Source organism: Myotis brandtii, unplaced genomic scaffold (genome assembly GCF_000412655.1).
Source record: "Myotis brandtii unplaced genomic scaffold, ASM41265v1 scaffold374, whole genome shotgun sequence".
In the NCBI taxonomy this organism is placed as follows: Eukaryota; Metazoa; Chordata; class Mammalia; order Chiroptera; family Vespertilionidae; genus Myotis; species Myotis brandtii.
The window spans coordinates 5516503-5535249 of record NW_005364372.1 but is presented as its reverse complement, the minus strand read 5'-3'; the positions used below and the strand labels follow the sequence as shown (position 1 = coordinate 5535249).

At 38.6% G+C, this 18747-nt stretch overlaps 1 protein-coding gene across 5 annotated transcripts in view; it reads right to left on the bottom strand.

The window, feature by feature from the left end:
• The window catches only part of ANKMY2 (ankyrin repeat and MYND domain containing 2), a 33408-nt gene that overhangs the window by 13238 nt on the left and 1423 nt on the right, over positions 1–18747 (bottom strand). For 2 of the 5 annotated variants that reach the window (XM_005872319.2, XM_005872318.2), the window contains exons 2-5: positions 12269–12333; positions 8594–8732; positions 6266–6364; positions 1669–1829 (exon numbers count right to left, since the gene is read on the bottom strand). In XM_005872319.2, coding sequence (XP_005872381.1) covers positions 1669–1829; positions 6266–6364; positions 8594–8732; positions 12269–12333 — 464 coding nt within the window. Of the gene's footprint in view, positions 1–1668; positions 1830–6265; positions 6365–8593; positions 8733–12268; positions 12334–12873; positions 12995–13614; positions 13674–17934; positions 17999–18747 lie in introns of those variants that run through there. The other 3 variants (XM_014544662.1, XM_005872320.2, XM_014544663.1) reach the window with 3 other exon arrangements.

Sequence of the window (18747 nt, the reverse complement as noted above, 5' to 3'; positions counted from 1 at the left end):
TCAGAGCTGCCTCCTTCCCCAGGGACCTTCATCCAAAGGGAGCCACCTGACTTGGCACTATCTGGGAGGCCGTCCTTTCCCTCTGGGGATAGGCCTCAGCCAATGACTGATGTGAAAGCCTGGCTCCCTGCCTCTCCAGAGCCATTAACAGTGCAGAGCTCCCTGTGAGATGAAGCGGAGGCTTGGCTTCAGCTGAATCCACCTCTTTGCCTAGCTTTTCTTCCTCTCTAGTCTTCACTCTGCTCTAGGTTTCAAGTGAGAGCACTCCTTCACTGTATCAACTGACCAAGAGCCCACTGCAAGCTCTGCATCTACAAAACCCAACCCAAGACAATTATGATCCAACTAGAGGCCTGGTGCACAAAATTCATGCACAGGGGGAGGTGGGGGGTCCCTCAGACTGGCCTGCATCCTCTCGCAATCCAGGACCCCTTGGGGGATGTCTGACTGCTGGTTTACAGGCCTAAACCAGCAGTCAGACATCCCTCTCGCAATCCGGGACACTGCATGCACCAGTAACCATACTTTTCATACAGGTGAAAGGCATCTTGCTGTTGTATGGGTATCTACATTTTTTTGCCCTGATTATAAAAAGTAGTACATAACATGATCCTTCTGAGGCAGTAGTACCATTTTCCCCATCCTATGGGTACAAAAACTGAAGCAGAGAGAAGTAATTGGCTTTGTCACACAGTTTTAAATGTCAGAATCAGGGCTCACCACAAAATGTGCAAGCCAGAGTCCATGCATGTCATCGCTGCATCATCCTGTTTTTTCAGTCTTGCCAGATTTTAATTTTTAAATCTAAGAGACTATTCCCAATATATAGGGTAGGGTCCCTAGGCCTGGCCGGCGATCAGGGCTGATTTGTGGGGCAACCAGCAGGGCAATCAGGGGACCCACACTGGCACCTGCCTTGGCTGGTGGCCTGGCGCCGTTTGCTCACAAGCCCCACCCCCCGATCGCCCCACCGCTGCCGCTGGTCGCCTCCCTCTGTCTGCTGGCACCCACCTTGGCTGGCCTGGCACCACCTGCTCTCCGGCCCCACCACCCGCCAACCAGTCGTTCTGCTGGTCATGTTCTGCTGGTCATTCTGCTGTTCGGTCGATTTGCATATTAGGGTTTTACATAGATAGATATAAGAACAGCTTAGACTCTGAAGCAATCTACATATATATAAAAGCCTAAGTGACCATTACAACGAAACAACCGGAACAACTAGTCGCTATGACACACACTGACCACCAGGGGGCAGATGCTCAACACAGGAGCTGTCCCCTGGTGGTCAATTTGCTCCCACAGCAGGAGCACCACTCAGCTAGAAGCTGGGCTCACAGCTGGCAAGCACAGCGGCGGTGGTGGGAGCCTTTCCCGCCTCCATGGCAGTGCTAAGGAGCAAGTGGTAAGGAGTGAGCGGCGAGTGGTTAGGAGCGCGGAGCGCTAAGCGCCGAGCACTGAGCCCTACTCAGGCTCCTCCCTAGCTGCCTGCTACTTCCCACACTGCTACATCCCTCAGGCCAGGCCGAAACTGGCAGTCCAACATCCCCCGAGGGGTCCCAGATTGTGAGAGGGTGCAATCCAGGCTGAGGGACCCCAACCAGTGTATGAATCCATGCACTGGGTCTCTTGTATTTAAATAAAAAGCAAATACAATAAACACTACACTACCTTGACAGGATGAAGATTTGTTGTGGTGATAACTTTGTGCAGTGGGCCTGCCAACTTTGGGGGCAGCTTCGGCTCTTTATCCAGTCCCTGGGGTTTAGTGTAATAATCCAGTCTCTCTCGAGGAAAGAAATTGTTGATTACAGTTACACAATCATGTTGACCTTTTAACAGAAAAATAGGAAATTTGTTACTTTATTATTCACAGTAAGACATTTTCCAATTTTTAAATTAATGAATGCTGCTCTGTTTTCTTGTGTGGTAAAATGCACATACATCTTTAATTTTCAGGAAAGGAGAGAAGAGGAGGAGAGGTAAAAGGTTTGGGGGAACATTTAAAGCATGCTTTGTGAAGTCAAGAAATAATCACTGGTGGGGTCCCTCAGCCTGGCCTGCACCCTCTCAAGATCCAGGACCCCGCAGGGGATGTCGGAGAACCGGTTTCAGCCTGATCCCCGCTGGCCAGGCCGAGGGACCCTACCGGCCTCTTGTATGTTTATAAATAATATAGGTATAATACTAGTTTTCTCTCTCATCGATGTTTCTAACTCTCTATCTCTCTCCCTTCCTCTCTGTGAAAAATCAATAAAAAATCTATTAAAAAAAAAAAAAAAGAAATAATCTCCTTTTAAAGACACAGAATCCCTACTATGTATGAAGATTATGAGGATTGCAAAAAAGGCAGTGTTCAACTTATAATTTTTTACCCTAGTTTACAAAGATTGCTTATAATTTAAATGTCTCTTCTTCCACCCTTACACAAATGATGGTCATTATTCCCTAATCACATCTGGCTTTCATTATATAGAAATTTAAATTGATAGAGCTTTTCTTATCATAATTAGTATTCATATTAGTAACCTAACCTCCCCTCCCCTCGAATTGGAGAAAAGCTGGCCTTTATGAAATAAACTAGAGAAAAAGCTTTTGCTCCCATAAGCCTGGAATCCACATTATGGTTCTCACAGATCTCTAAGCCACTTTTCTAAGCCATACCTAGTTGTAAAAATAGTTCTGAAAGAAAAATGTTGTGAAACCGCTCCTAAAATATATGAAAACAGACATAAGAAGATTTAAAGATAAAGGGATGAGAGGAAAATGAAGAATTAGCATGTAACTTCATCTTCTCATCAGTCCCCCAATAGGTTAGTCAGAAACAGCCCTGTTGGCAGTTGAAAATATAAAAATACTGGCTATATAATAATCACACTGTCACAGAACTTGGGGCTTCTTAAGATTACACCTTTGGAAGAAAGAACAAATATTACGTTACTTTTTACAAGATTAATCTCTTTCATTTCCGGTAGTGCTGAGATTATTTTGACATTTAAGTTTAACTCATCTGCTAATAATTTATATAAGAATGATATATATTTAAAGTTTATCATTATAAATATAAATTTTCACTTAATTTATATCTAAAATTTTATAGTCAAAAGTATTAAGTAGTTTTACTGATTTTTAATTTATGAGTTTTGAATGCATACTAATGAAGCAGTAATATTAATATACAAAACCAATGCTGGGAGTTGGGGGAAGCTTCCATATTGAGAAATGAATAATTTATAAAGGAAAATAAATCAAATTCTCATTTGCAAAATCTGGATTAGGAAAACTGTGGAGTAACTTATACATGTGATTGCGAGAAAAGAACAACGGTACATCAATCATGAAACTAGCCAAGATATGACTCACATTCTCCACAGAGAAAGACAGTTTTGGTTATGATGAGTTTCAAACAAAATACAACCTACATACCATCTGAGAAGGTCTGTCACTAAAACCTAAGTGGAGCAAGAAGAAAGAGGAAACAGTGGAGAACAACAGCCTTGGCAACAGAGAGCATCGGAATGGGTGGAGAGGATGACTGAGGAATTATACTGCTGACCATGGGAATTACTGAACGAAGTAAGGAGGTACACTCTACTAACATGTTAGTACTAAAAATGTTACACTCTCAGCGAAGTCCACAGCTAGTGGTGGTGATGGCGGAGGAAGGAAAAGTCCTGCTGCCTATAAAACCAAAACAGAGGATGTGAAGAAATAAATGAGTTTTAAGGTTTTCCTCTTGTTGGGGTGGCTAAATGGGTAAATACAGGCCTTTGGGGGTGGGACACAGAGTATAGTTTTGTTCTTATTTTTAGATGATAACTGAGAACTATGAGTTTAATGAGGAGTGTTGTGAATAGGAAAGTAAGCACTAGTGGAATGGGAAACATTTTTTTAAAAAATATGTATCTTTATTGTTGAAAGTATTACAGATTTCCCATTCTTTCCCCCCGCTGATCTCCTCACCCTGCCCACACACACCCCCCACCCAGGCCTTATCTGAACTATTGTCTGTGTCGATGGGTTATGCATATATGCATAGAAGTTCTTCTCCCATCCTGATCATTCAAGTCAATAAAAGGAGAAATAAAATGTACTCTAACGTAACCAGACAATCACATTGAGAAAGAAACACACACACAACTACCAAGTAAAATGCAGAGTAAAAAACTGAGGTAAAAGAGTAAAAGATGAGGAGGCAATTAAGTTTATCAGTATTTAAGTGAAATATGCATAAGCTAAATGAATACCTTTTAAAAGAGAGAAAATATCTTTTGAGTTATAAAACAGAATCCACCTATCTATATACATAAAAGCCTAAGTGACTGGCTGCCTGTTTGACCATCCAACTGGTAGCTATGATGCACACTGACCACCAGGGGGCAGAGGCTCAATGCAGGAGTGGAAACCACAGGCATGGAAGCATGGAACAGACTGATGAATCTTAGAGAGAAGGGGGGAGGTGGGAAGGTAGGAAGAGATTAACCAATCTTATATGCTGCATACTAGAGGCCCAGTACATGATTCGTGCACTGGTGGGGTCCCTCAGCCTGGCCTGCACCCTCTCAAGATCCAGGACCCCGCAGGGGATGTCGGAGAACCGGTTTCAGCCTGATCCCCGCTGGCCAGGCCGAGGGACCCTACCGGCCTCTTGTATGTTTATAAATAATATAGGTATAATACTAGTTTTGAAATAATAAAAATTGAAAACAAAAGGATGGGCAAAGAGATAGTGACAAAATATTAAAAACAAAAAAGAAATCAGAAATGGCTATATTATCAGAAAAATTAGAACTAAAATTTAAGACAGAATGGAATTATGTAATGATAAAACCAAAAGCAAATCATAATAAAAAGTGAAAAGCTGAAAATATTTCCATTAAAAAAACAATACATGCCAATTATCATTATTATTATTGCTTGTTACTTTGAAGCCTAAAGCTAATTCAAATAGAAAATAAAACAAAACTGAATAGCTATAAAACCCAGGAGACTTATAAAAAAGACAATAAAAAAATCAATAGCTATGGGAAGATAAGTATTTCTCTGAAGCTTGCACAACAAGGCCATACCTTTCTCCAATCCTTCTGAAACTGAATTAAAATAATACTTGCTCTCACAGAGCTATCATAAAGTGACTCCATAACTGTCCAACTTGATCATGGTAGCTACTATTAGTTTTATAAATTGACAGTAAAATTTAACAAAATATACAGATATGATACCCCACATCTGATTAATTTCCATTCTATCTTACCTTAAATGTTATTTCTCTCAAAACCCCCTTAGAGTAAGGATAGAAGATCCCTTTTTTTGATGTGTTTCTATGGAACTCTTAAGTGGTCCCTTAGCATATGCTGTTTCACAATGCTCATCACCACTATTGGCCTCAAGTGCCATGAACACATGAACAGCCTCTGTCTTGTTCACCAATGTAACCAAAGCACCTAGAGTGATGCTGGGTATATAGGTTGTGAACATTACGTATTTGTTTCATGAATTATTAGTCCTCACAAAGCCACTTACTGCACTCCCTATGTCAGATGTTTACAGCTTTTCTATTAATGGGCTCTCCTAACTGCCAATTTAGTGTGGCCAAACTACCAATGATCAAATATTCACTCCCACTCTCTTCTAAACCCTCTACATTATTTCCAGTAACAGGATTAACACATCAAGAAATATTGACCACACACAATAAATATTTGTTGTTGATGATGATAATGAAGCAGCTATATATTATATTATTAATGCTTCTTCCTACAAAAGAATTACATTGCTATAATTATTATTAACAACAGTAATGATGGTATTTATTTAGTTACTTGTAAAGCTCTATTGTCTCATTTGATGCTTTCCATAACCATGTAAACATGTTACAATGAGGAAATTGAAGGTCAGAATTATTAAGTAACATGCAACTGAGTAACACAGCCAGAATTTAAACTGAACACTGTTGACTTCACAGTTCATGATCTTATACATTGAACTACTTCCTTTAGAGAAATAAAATATTCAAAGCATTCGACTGCAACTAAAATAACTCCACCATTCTCTGTATCTTACAAAGTGGACATTCAACAGAGCTGGTTCATTTTCTCCAAAGTATCATGGGTATTTCATTAAGTTAGACAAAATCTACTGGGCTAAAAACATTTTTTTTTTTTAAATAAACATGACAGTATTTGTTCTTTGAGAAGTAAAGTGGTATTCTTTCCATGGAGAAAATTTGGGGTGTAACCTCATGTAAAACTGCCATAAAATAACTCACCCACAAAGGCTGCCATCTGAGCTGCTGTCCTTCCTACCGAGTTGACAACATCTGTCTCGGCACCAGCTTCCAACATTGCCCACGTGATGTCTTTATTACCTAGGGTTTTTAAAGGGGACATATTTGTTAATATTAAGGAATGTGCAATTCAAATACTCCCTATCAAATTATCTGTAACCTTTTTCGCCACAAACTTTTAGATTTTCATTTTTTTGGATATTTCACCTTTTTCTAAAACATAAATCATAACTATAGTAAAGAGTAAAATGCTAGAAGAACCCATTAGAAATTAAACTTGTTTTCTAAAAAAACATCAGGCAATACAAAAATTGAGTAGAAATACCACTTTTTTTTAACCGAACAAAATATATTTATTTTTCCTAATGATGTTTAGTACAAAGTAAAAACAAAAACATAAATGAATAGAAGTCCAACCGAAACCGGTTTGGCTCAGTGGATAGAGCATCGGCCTGCGGACTGAAAGGTCCCAGGTTCGATTCCGGTCAAGGGCATGTACCTGGGTTGCGGGCACATCCCCAGTGGGAGATGTGCAGGAGGCAGCTGATCGATGTTTCTCTCTCATCGATGTTTCTAACTCTCTCTCTCCCTTCCTCTCTGTAAAAAATCAATAAAATATATTTTAAAAAAAAATGAATAGAAGTCTTTACTTAATATCTACTAACCCACCCCATCCTTCACACCTTCAGGCCCTGGGACAACTATTAACAGTTGGGGGTATACTTTTCTATAATTTTTTCTCGATAACCATCATTTGCATTTATTCTATTTGCATTCTACCACTCATGGAATCATTACAGATATCTAGCTATTATAAATTGTACTCAGTGAAGAGCATTTTTCATTAATTTTTGCAGTTTGAACTACAATTTCCTTAGGAACAGTTCCTGGAAAAATACTATGGGAGCAAAGGTTACACATATTTTAAATGCATTTTTTCAGGCTGCCTTCCAGCAAGGCTGGGCTGATGTGCACGCCCGAAAACAGTGCAAAGAAGTTCCTATGCCAATGCTGGGCATTGTCACTCTTCCTTAACCTCTGCCAATGTGGTGAAAAATAACCTATGTTTGTTAGCCAGTTTTACTTCTTTATTCTTTTCAATTTTCTGTTTCATTTTCTACTGCAGTATTTGCCATTTCTAATTGATTTATAAAAACTTTTCATATATAATAATGTGATCCTTTAAGATGTATAATAAGTATTTTCCTTAGTTTCTCATTTGTATTTTAACTGTATATAAGGTATATTCTACATATAGTAATTTTAAAATTATGTGTAATCAAAGTGGTTGTCCTTTTGAATTCTATATTTTATGTCATGCTTAGAAAAGCTTTTCAATTCTAGGATTATAAAAATACAGATTACTGCTTTTAAAATATAATATTATAGTCCATCTTCAGTTCCTTCAAAAATGGCAACAATTTCACATAACTCCATTTAATTTTAGGAAATATTTCCTAACTGTCTTTCTTTAGCAAATCATAAGCAACATGAGTCAAAGTCAGTTTCTAAATAGATCATCCGATTTAGTACAAAAATGCCAGTGAAGCAAACACACAGCTCCAGCAGAGCAGCTCTTTTCTCAAGAGAACAAGATAGACAACATCAAAAAAACCAACTTGAAAGGAATAACTTGATCCAGCTCCTCAACGTTACACAAAATACAGAGTATACGGGGTGGGCAAAAGTAGGTCTACCGTTGTTCATATGGAAAATAGTACAATAACTAACAACAATACAAGAATAAACTCTATTTCGTGTATTCACAACTGCAAATCTACTTTGTCCCACACTGTATGTTATCAATACAAAGAATTGATTGATTTTAATTAAAAAGAAATCAACAAATTAACTGTACAACATTTCAGATATAATTTTTCAAAAATCAATTCCCACCATTATTTTCCATTAGAATTGACCTTAAAATTACTATAATAAAAATGCATTTCATTGAAAAGTATATATATATATGTACTTACAATAAATTTGTGTAGGTAACTAACAATACTAATATTCTTATATAATAAAAGGGTAATATGCAAATTGACCCTAATGGCAGAACGACCAGAACGACCGCTTGACCAGTCACTATGAGGCGCACTGACCACCTCTCGGTCCCTTTCCCAGGCTGGCAGGTTCCCATCGCCCGTTGACGAACAGGGAACTGGGGGTGGGTGGCAGCAGGGAGCAGGGCCAACAGTCAGCAGCTCGGGAAGATGGCCCTGATCACAGGCCAGCCCTAGGGACCATACCCGTGCACGAATTTCATGTGCCGGGCCTCTAGTATTAGAATAAATACTAAAACTTCACCAGAAAGTGCTGCAAACATGAGGGCTGTGTATCCATGTTCATGTTGATGACAATTTACATCAGCTCCATGTCGCAAAAGTAATTTGCACATATCAAGTTTTCCTTTATATGCAGCATGCATTAAAGGAGTCATTCCATTCTGTAATAGAAAGGAAAAAATGTATTAATTTTACTTATTTGTCTTAAGTTACCTATGAGCAATTCCTGCAATTAAATTAAAAACAAACATGTATTAAAAAAATCATCTTTACAATCTATAAAGTATTTTTATATTTACTTTCACACTTGGATCTTCCACAAACTGCTGAGGAAAAAAGATGGTTTTATTACTTTATTATTTTATTTTTTTACAGATTAGCAAATAGACTCAGAGAAGATTTGCTCATCCTCACATAACTACTCAAATTGCCAGGGCAGGGACCAGAACCCAGGGCTCTCATCTCTACTACACATTCTTAGTTCCTGGGGAAACAAATGAACAAGCAGATACAAATGCACTAAAAATAATAATAATAAGGAAAAAAACCCTCAAAACAAATAGAATGCCTACCAAAGGAAAAATTGAATAAAGTGAGAAAAACAAGAGGCAGGAAATGTACTTTATAGTGGTATCATTTTTAAAACAATGCTCTCTTAAACTACATTTATATTTTGATCATATACATGATTTGTTCATATATATATTGTATGAATACGGAGAAATGGTTGGTAGTATTTACACTAGACTACCCTATTAGTCTCCGCATGTTTTTGCAAATCCAATAAAACAGCCAACCTCACATGTACTGGGTTCTGGGTACCTAATACTATTTGGTAGATAAATGAGCAAGCTGTTTCCTGTAAGTTAATTTTCTCAGTAACCAAGAATACTCTGTAAATTCTACAAGTGCTGGAATTTCTAAGTTGTTTTGGATGGAAACCTCTCTAAAACATATAATCTCTTACCTTTGTATATTTTAGCACACTAACATAATTTGAATTGTTCCTGATGACTGCAGATTATTATTTTGAACACAGCCATCAATATTCTCAGAGGGCTGTTGATGTGAGAATTATAGGGAAGGTGGGACCTTTCAGGTGGCTGTATAAGAGGCAACTGAATGGGAGTAGTCAAAGTTTCTTGAGAGTAGTAATGGAAAAATGTTAAGATTCCAACTTTAAGAGTCCCCTAGTTGGGTGTGTCTATAAGGATGTGGTATTTAAATGTTGGGAGTGGTTTGGGTGGGTGTGGGTAATCAGAATCTCAATGTACAGAGGCACCTTTAAGAGAGTGGGAATGGACTATATGCTCATTACCTTTTGAAGGAGAGCATTAGGGTGGTAACCCCTAAAGGATGATATAACCTGTACATCAGAAGCTGGTGTGTAGCCTGGGGGGGAAGAAAGGACACAGTACAGATGGGCACTCAGTCACCCAGCAATCCAACCTACAGTGACAGGTTCTCAGGCTGAGGGAATGACCCCAAGACTACAGAACTGCCCTATAATCTAAAAAAAAAAAAATTTTTTTTAAATTTAGCTGGGGGGGAAGAAAGGACACAGTACAGATGGGCACTCAGTCACCCAGCAATCCAACCTACAGTGACAGGTTCTCAGGCTGAGGGAATGACCCCAAGACTACAGAACTGCCCTATAATCTAAAAAAAAAAAAATTTTTTTTTAAATTTAGTTTTCAACACAATGTGATAATGTGCTTATGAGCAAAGGAGATGTGCAAAGCTTTTGGATCTTATATTACAAACTGACCTCATTTTTTTTATGTATGCTTGTGTTTTAAACTGTCATCTCTGTTAATCACATTACACCATTCATCTGTTTGTTCCCTGCTTCCAGATATTCCCTTTCTTCTCATTAAAAAAACAAAAATGTTTTGTTTCTTTCATTTTGTTTTTCTCTTTGGTGTTTCTTGTTTACCAGCTGTCTTCTTAGCAATGATTGGTTTTCAGAGTCAACCAATGAGAGAACATCTTTCCAAAGAGGCAGTGAGCTATTCCAATCATGCTATTTGCTATGCAATCTCTGAACCCGTTTGTGTCATAACACAATGTATTTTTTCCCATAGCAAATTTTTTGATAGATGTAGTGTTTTAAGTTCTAAATAGTAGGAAATTTTTACTTCTATTTCTTCTTCTACCCAAGAATTACTTAGATTTTTTTTTTAAATTTCAGGTTATATGTTTTATTATCTGGATCATATTTTTGTTCATTTTCAATGTATTCTATTGCATTTGGTGAATTTGTCTGAAATTAGCTAAAATTTCCTTTTAAAAATAGTATAATACATAGACTAATTAGTAATGTTCCATGTAAAAAGAAAATGTTCTATTTTTTCTGTCTTATACATAGGACACAGACTGATAATTAGGTTATTCACATTTTCTGTTTCTGTCTCTGAATTACTTTTTTCCTACTTAATCTGTTGGTTTCTGAAAGGTGCTATTGTGGTCTTACAAATTTCTCCTTTCAATTTTCTTTTTTTATGAACATCAAAGCTTTAAAGTTCGTAAGTGAAGGCTTAAGACTGGTATGTTCTTGGTGGATTATTAATTTAATATATAAGACTTTTGACCTATTAAATATTTTTTTGCTTTAAACTTTATTTTGTGATACTAAGTTTGCTAGACATGTGCAAGTAAAGGGTTAATAAAACCCCTTCCCTTCTGCATGAGAAACCGCTGAGTTAACTTTCTCGCACTAGAACTGTGCTGTATAACAGAATAACCACACACAGATATTGGCAGAGATTGGACAGCTCAGAAGAGACCTTACCATCATCTCAGAGTTATTTTGGACAGCAAGTGTTCTAGAAAGCTCAGTGTAGGTTTAGTTACCTTTCCCTAGAAGTAGAGTTGCTAAATCAAAGGTACACACATTTAAAAATCACACAAATTCTAAATTTTTCTCCAGAATGTGATACCAATTTATATCTAACTAGAGGCCTGGTGTATGAAAATTCATGTACTCAGGGCGGTCCCTCAGCCTGGCCTGCACCCTTTTGCAGACCAGGAGCCCTTGGGGGATGTCTGCCTGACAGCTTAGGTCCACTCCCCTCGGGCCTAAGCTGCAGTCTGGCATCCCTCTAAGGGAGGCGACCCACGGGCAATTGGGGCCAGCGGGTGGGCGAGCAGCCGGGCCCTCCCCCCATCTCCCTGCCGCCACTGCCACCACTACCGCCGGTGGCCTCTCTCTACGGGAGGTGACCGGCAGGGCAATGGGGAGACAGCACCAGCCAGTGAGCAGCCAGCCCCACCCCTCCCTGATTGCCCCTCCACCACCGCCCCCCAATCACCGTCCCCTCCCTCTGCCCACTGGCACCCGCCTTGGCTGGCCTGGTGTCGCCCACTCGCCAGCTCTGCCCCCTGCCAACCAGTAATTCCGCCATTCAGTCAATTTGCATATTAGGCTTGTATTATATAGGATTCATTAGCATATAAAAGTCCACTGTTTCCCACATTTCACAAGAAATGATATAATTTTGGTTTAATTTGCACTGATTTGATTACTAATACAATTAAACATGTTTTTACATGCTTATTTGTCTTTTGTGGCCTGTGTGTTCACATTTGGTTTAGATATAAGCGTAACTTGAGAACAAATTCTAGAAAAACAATTCTTATAAGATTTTATATATTGTCCATTCTCATAGGTAGTAAGACACTTCATTAAAAATTTTACCTCATCCAAACAGTTGACACGAACATTCTTGTTGGCTAATAATGTTCCAGCTTCTTGGACAGTACCTATAAAATAAATAAATAAATAAATAAACAAACAAACAAACAAACAAACAAACGAAAGGTTATCACTAGAATAGAAAAAAATCAAACATTGAAGAAATAAATTAAAGGCTTATCTGTAAAATTAAGATTAGTCAGGTTAGGTTGTTAAGGAAATAAAGTATCAATCACACACTATTTATTCCACAAAGTAATTATCCAGAATAAAAGATTTATAGAAACTAAAATAGCCCCATCCTATTTTTATTTCCACTGATCTTAAAGTACATTAAATCGGCCACATTTTCCTTTTGGCAGTAATACAGTAACCACAAAGCATAAGATTCTTAATACTGAAACAAATCTTAAAGGGCATCTAGTCCAACCCATCATTTAAATACCAGTCAATGTAATAATTGGAGTTAAACATATAATCACTATTTATGTACTTGGTCACCATAGGCCCTGCGAACTGATGGCATACTTGTAATAGAACTCTTGGTTTGGAAAGGCTTAGGTAAACATATCTTTAAAGGCTGGTACTATATAAAAGTGCCCTCATACTGAAAGTCCTCTGACGTAATCCTGAAGGTCAGTCCTCTGTACATTTGAAAACCAGCTGTAATTAGGCCACAACTTTCAGGTTTTTCCAGTCTTCTGTGAGGCATATGATAGAAGCACGTAGCTGCAGGAGAGAATGTTGCTATTATCATCATCATAAATGAGAGTCAGCCACATATTCTGCCAAAACAATTCTGGTTTGACTGAGAAGAGAACAATGAAACTGAATGTTCTCAGGGAGAAAGGATGAGATAAGCCTCTCTTCCAAAAGGACATAAAATAGGAACAGCACCCACTAAGAGTTATTTTTCCTCTTTAACTTTGGAGTTACAGTTGAAGAATGTGCTAAATTCTGCTAGTCTTCCAGTGAAAGATGGACTGCAGAATAGAGATAAGCATGCTTCTCTCTCCCTGGCCTGTTTCTACGGTAAGTCATATGGTTGCTGTTCAGCAACATGGAATAGATGGAGAAATGTTTCCTTGACTGAGAAGAGAAATAGATCTGCTGGCGAAATGTCAAGTGAATCATCTCCAAGTCCCTGGATTGTGACAGCAGCTATTTTGTCAATAGTGCATTGTCTGACCCCATACCCCATCTGCAGTGCCACAAAATGAGAGGGGAAAACCTTCCAGCATGTAAGCACATGGAACCTACCCATCCATGTGACTTCCTATCAGAGACTTTCTCACAAATATCTGTAGAGTGGAATTAAAACAATAAAAACTCCCACACCCCAATGTTACTTGAGGAAGATGCTCCAGCTGAATCCCACTGGCCTCCAAGGAATAACAGGTTATTTTCCATCTGATCAGGAGATGATTCTGCAGTAAAGGAAGAATACTACAGGGATTGTGAGCATGTCAAGACCTGCCAGGTATTAGGGGAGGATACAGATTACAGTTGTAAACATTTGGCTCACATTAAAGAACAGACCAATGATTTTATAAACTGTTTAGCTCAACGGCCAACAATCTAAGTTAAATCTGTCCTGTTAGGGAGTAATTAAAAATAATCAATAAAATGTGAGGCATGCACACACACACCACTGCATACCAGTGAGCCTTTTGAAATGCAGGGACCAGGATGAGAATTTTTTTTTCTGAAATGGTTTTGGCTTCTATAATAATAAAGGCATAATATGCCAATTAGACCAGACATCCTTCCGGACGACCATCTGGATGAAGCCATGGCAGCGAGGGCCTGAGCCCCTTGCACGAATTTCGTGCATTGGGCCTCTAGTATAGAGAATAAAACATATCTTGGAAAATAGATGTGCAAAATATTCAAAGAGGAAAAATGTGATAATTTCTAATTTGGTGTTCCTAATTTAATGGCATTAGTAGGAAACTAGTGATAGTCTAGAATAGCACAGAAATGTGAAACCCAGGACTCAGGCAGAATGATTTTCACTTTTTTTATTCCTTACTGTCCACAGTAGATTCTCAAACAGTATTTTGCAATTAAGTTTAAAAGATTAATTGCTTTACTCTGGGAAAGAAATATATTAAATCTGATTTAACAAACTCTTAAGATGGGGAGGTACATCACTATAAGGGAGATATGAAATGAGCCAACAATTATCTTCGATGGAGACAAAAATTAACAGACTTATAATTGATGAAAGTAATATTTAATGATTTGTTTTCCTTTTGAGAAATTTTCCAAGTTGCTCAACCAAAGAAGAAAACACAACCCAACCTGCCTCATTAGGGCGAGATGATCAACTTATCTGACAGACGAGCATTTTAGCAGAGAAGAGATGGAGCTAATAAAGATGTTTTCGCTGTTATTGCCCTCTTTTCTACCATACCACAGGACTACTGTGAAATTGAACAAGTCCGTGAAGCCCTCAGTTTCCTCATCTGTGAAGGAGATAGTAGCCATCCCGTAGGGTTCAGAGGAGGATTAAAGTCTTGTCCTAATGCCTGGCCCAGATACATCCTCAGTGCCTATCATCTAGATCAAACATGTCAAACTTGCGGCCCACGGGTTGCATGCCTCGTTCATCTGGCCCGTGTTAGCCTTTGAGTTTGACATGCTTGATCTAGATGCTCTTGTTATCTTATATGCAGAGCAGACAATATAATTCACTGTGACATTTCTAATATCTAGATTGGAACCATTGATCTCTTACTGAAGGTAAGCACATGTAGTAAAAAAAAGGGAGAAACAAAAAAAATTTTTTGACATTTCTGTTTCTAGCAATCCATCAGATAACCATGAGATTTGGGTATGCGTGGTTTTCAGTCATTTAGTGGAATCCCCAAAAGAGATGTTTTAAGGAATCTACGATTCAAGTTAGGTAGTTGAAATACTATTTGTCTTATTAGTTGCTATCATGTGTTAATGTAAGTAAAATCATGTATAAAATATTTAAAGTGTCTAAATTTTAAAAATAATACATGCATTTAGATTTAATTATAGATATATAGCTATAAATGTATTTTAAAAGTAAAGACTTATAATTATAACATATATTTTTGAAACAGTAAATTTATTGAAGTGTGCCTTTTCTAAAAGTTCTCATACTAGTATCTATTTTTAGGCTTTGTAACTAAATGGCCTTAAATTGGGATTATGAATCACTGCCTAAAAATCAAAATATCTAAAGAGCTATTTTTTTAATAAATGAAGACAATAAAGCCCACAGAGGTTTCATAACCTGTTCAGTCATTGAGTTAATGGTAACTATATATTTGTTAATGTTTTGTTTGAACTCTAAACTATAATTATTAGAAGACCTGAATCTTTCTAAACCATAAAGATACTAGAAATAATATTATTCACTACACAGGAACTTATTGCAGGATCTTCCCTTAATAGTCCAAAACTGGGAAGGGAAATGTCCACCAAAGTGAACAGATAAGCAAATAGCAGTATATCCATACAATGAAAATAAAAGAAGAAAATAAGAAACAGACTATTGGTACAGCATAGATGAACCTCAAAATCATGTTAAGTGAAAGAAGTCATGAAAAAAAAGGGAATAATTTACTGTATGGTTCCACTTATATAAAATTCTAGCATAGAAAAATTTAATCAGTAGAGACAGAAACCTATCAGTGGTTGCCTGGAGACAGTGGTAGAGGAAGTGAGATTATAAAAAGGCTTAAAGAACCTAGTGGGGTGATGGAACTGTTCATTATCTGGACTGTAATGATGGTTTCATGGATGTGTACTTAAGTCAAAAACTGATTTTAAAATGTGTACACTTTAGATGTGCAGCATTTATCATACCTCAATAAAACTGGTAGAATAAACCTTATTATCCAGCTTGTTTCATAGCTACTTTTACACAACTCATGAAAAAATAGTGCTTCCTCAGTGCTTAAGGAAAAGAATATCAGAAGTTAGAAGAATGGGTCAATGTACAAATTATAAGCATTTCAGTGCTCTTCAGTGATTTTAATTTTCTCTTCTTAAATGTTGCAAAATGGATGCTGTCACTAACTATGATTTAAATAGGTATGTAGGAAACAGCTTCTCATTTCATCTGGAACTTCCAGGCATTTTAACAGTCTGCAGAACACCTAGCATGTGAATTCACTCAGAAGAAGAAGTTGTTCTAAAAGTGTCCAGAGGCACTGCAGGGTATTCTCTGACTCTAAGTCCCACGTACAGTCTGCTTAACTTCTAGAGGCAGTGATTGACAGAAGGAAGACACTCAAAAATATGCGGAGTTTATTTCACAATGACCAAGATGATAGGTCACACTTGGTTAAAAATGTATTGTGAGTTCCAAGTGCTAGTACTGACTAATCTAGTGCTTCTCAAAGTTGAGAAATGTAGTGAAGGGGAAAAAATTAAAAACACCTATCTCCTTTAAAAATGCTTTTAATGAGTACAAATAAAAATTTTACTTATGATCTTTATTCAACTGTGAACCAAAAAATTATTTTGTAAATTAAATGCACTTAAAACTATAAAATCAGTAACATTTAAAATTAACTTGACAGATTATAGTATTTTGCTTAAATTAAATTGTCTCTCAAAGTGAATGGGGTATGGTTTGTTATGGTGCTGGTTTCATCTTCTATTTAGTTTGTTTTCAAGTCCAACGTATTTCTAGGACTACGGGCCATGATATTTCTGTTTGGGCACTTATTACCTATGTGACATGGGGCAAGTTATCTAATTTCTCAGTTCCTGGTTTTCTTGTCTAGAAAGTGCAGATTGCCATATTACCATAATAACTCCCAACACAAATAGTATTTTAAATCCTTTACACATACTAACTCATTTCATCCTCACAATAATGTTGTGCGGTGAGTACCATTTTTCACAGGTTGGACAACCTGAAGCTCAAAATCAGTAACTTGCCCGAGGTCACATGACCAGCCAATGACTGAGATAAGATTCATAGTTAACCACCTTCCCATGCTGCCTCTTACAATTTTGTAGTTTTGAAATAATTCCTAGCTCATGATGATTACATGCATTAATACATGTAAAGTGTTAATAATTATGCCTGACTCATGTTAACATTCAATCGTTGTTATTTTCTTATATTCCCCAGTAAGAATGCATCACATACTAAGTCCATCTCCGTTCTTTTCTCAGCCGCTTGGGCCAACAGAATCAGGGAAACGGCGTCTGCGCACTGGAGGTGCAACTGGAGGCACAGGCGCCAATAGCACGGTACTCACCCCATCACAGTCACATGTATTCTCTTGTATTTAATCTTTAAAATAAACACTGGTGGACGCCTAAGAAGATATCCAAGGATCCCCACCACCACCACCTGCCCCCTTCCGAGACCCACTTTATAAAACTGCTCAGTTGATTAGACTTCTAAGAGAAGTGATCGCTCTGGGTCGCTTAAAAACAAAATTTCCATCCCTGGTGGATCGTGAGTTGCTCCTTTATCTCCTTCATGCCCAGCACTGTACCTGGCACGTAGCTGGAACTCACATGTTTGCTGACCTGAGTCCCAGAGCACAAAGGCGGGGAGAAAGCACCCAGAGACAGGCGAACAGAAAGGCTGCAGTGCCAAATAGGTCAGTGAGAGCCAAAACCAAAAACACCAACTCCACGTCTCACAACCCCAGGCAAAGAACACTTACTAGAAACATAGCTGTGGCTGGCTTAACATTGAGATGGAATGGGGTGGGCTCATCTCATCAGCACCTGTTAAGCTCAAATCCGATTTTCTTTCTCTCTTTCTCTTTCTCTTTCTCTCTCTCTCTCTCTCTCTCTCTCTCTCTCTCTTTCTCTCTCTCACGTTCAGACTGTCCTTGTCAGTAGGAAGAGTAATTTGCCATACTCTCTGGGGAACCAGATTTGGACCTGGCTATTTAGAAAGACAGAAGGATGGAAACTGGGAAGCCTTTATGCTCCAATGACCGGTCTCTGCAGGGGACACAGGTGGCTTGCTCATTCTTCTTTATTTTTTTAAAAATATATTTTATTGATTTTTTACAGAGAGGAAGGGAGAGGGATAAAGAGTTAGAAACATCGATCAGCCGCCTCCTGCACACTCCCCACTGGGGATGTGCCTGCAACCAAGGTACATGACCTTGACTGGAATCGAACCCGGGACCCTTGAGTCCGCAGGCCGACGCTCTATCCACTGAGCAAACCGGTCAGGGCTGGCTTGCTCATTCTTGAGCTTAAAACCCCACCAACTAAGCCCGCGGCCTCCCGCACCCCCATCCCTGCGCCGTGAGCGTGCAGGAGCCACACAGTCACGCTGATGTCACCTGCCAGGTAACGGGACTCGGCAGGGAACTCCTCTGGGACATCCACTTGGGAAGGAGGGGGAAACATGGCTTCTAGCTGTTCCGGGGCCTGCGCCTCCCTCCCCGGGACACCGGGCGGCGGAAGCGGGGCACAGGTCGCGGGAGGGGAAGGGAAAGCGCGGAAGCGCGCCTGGAAGG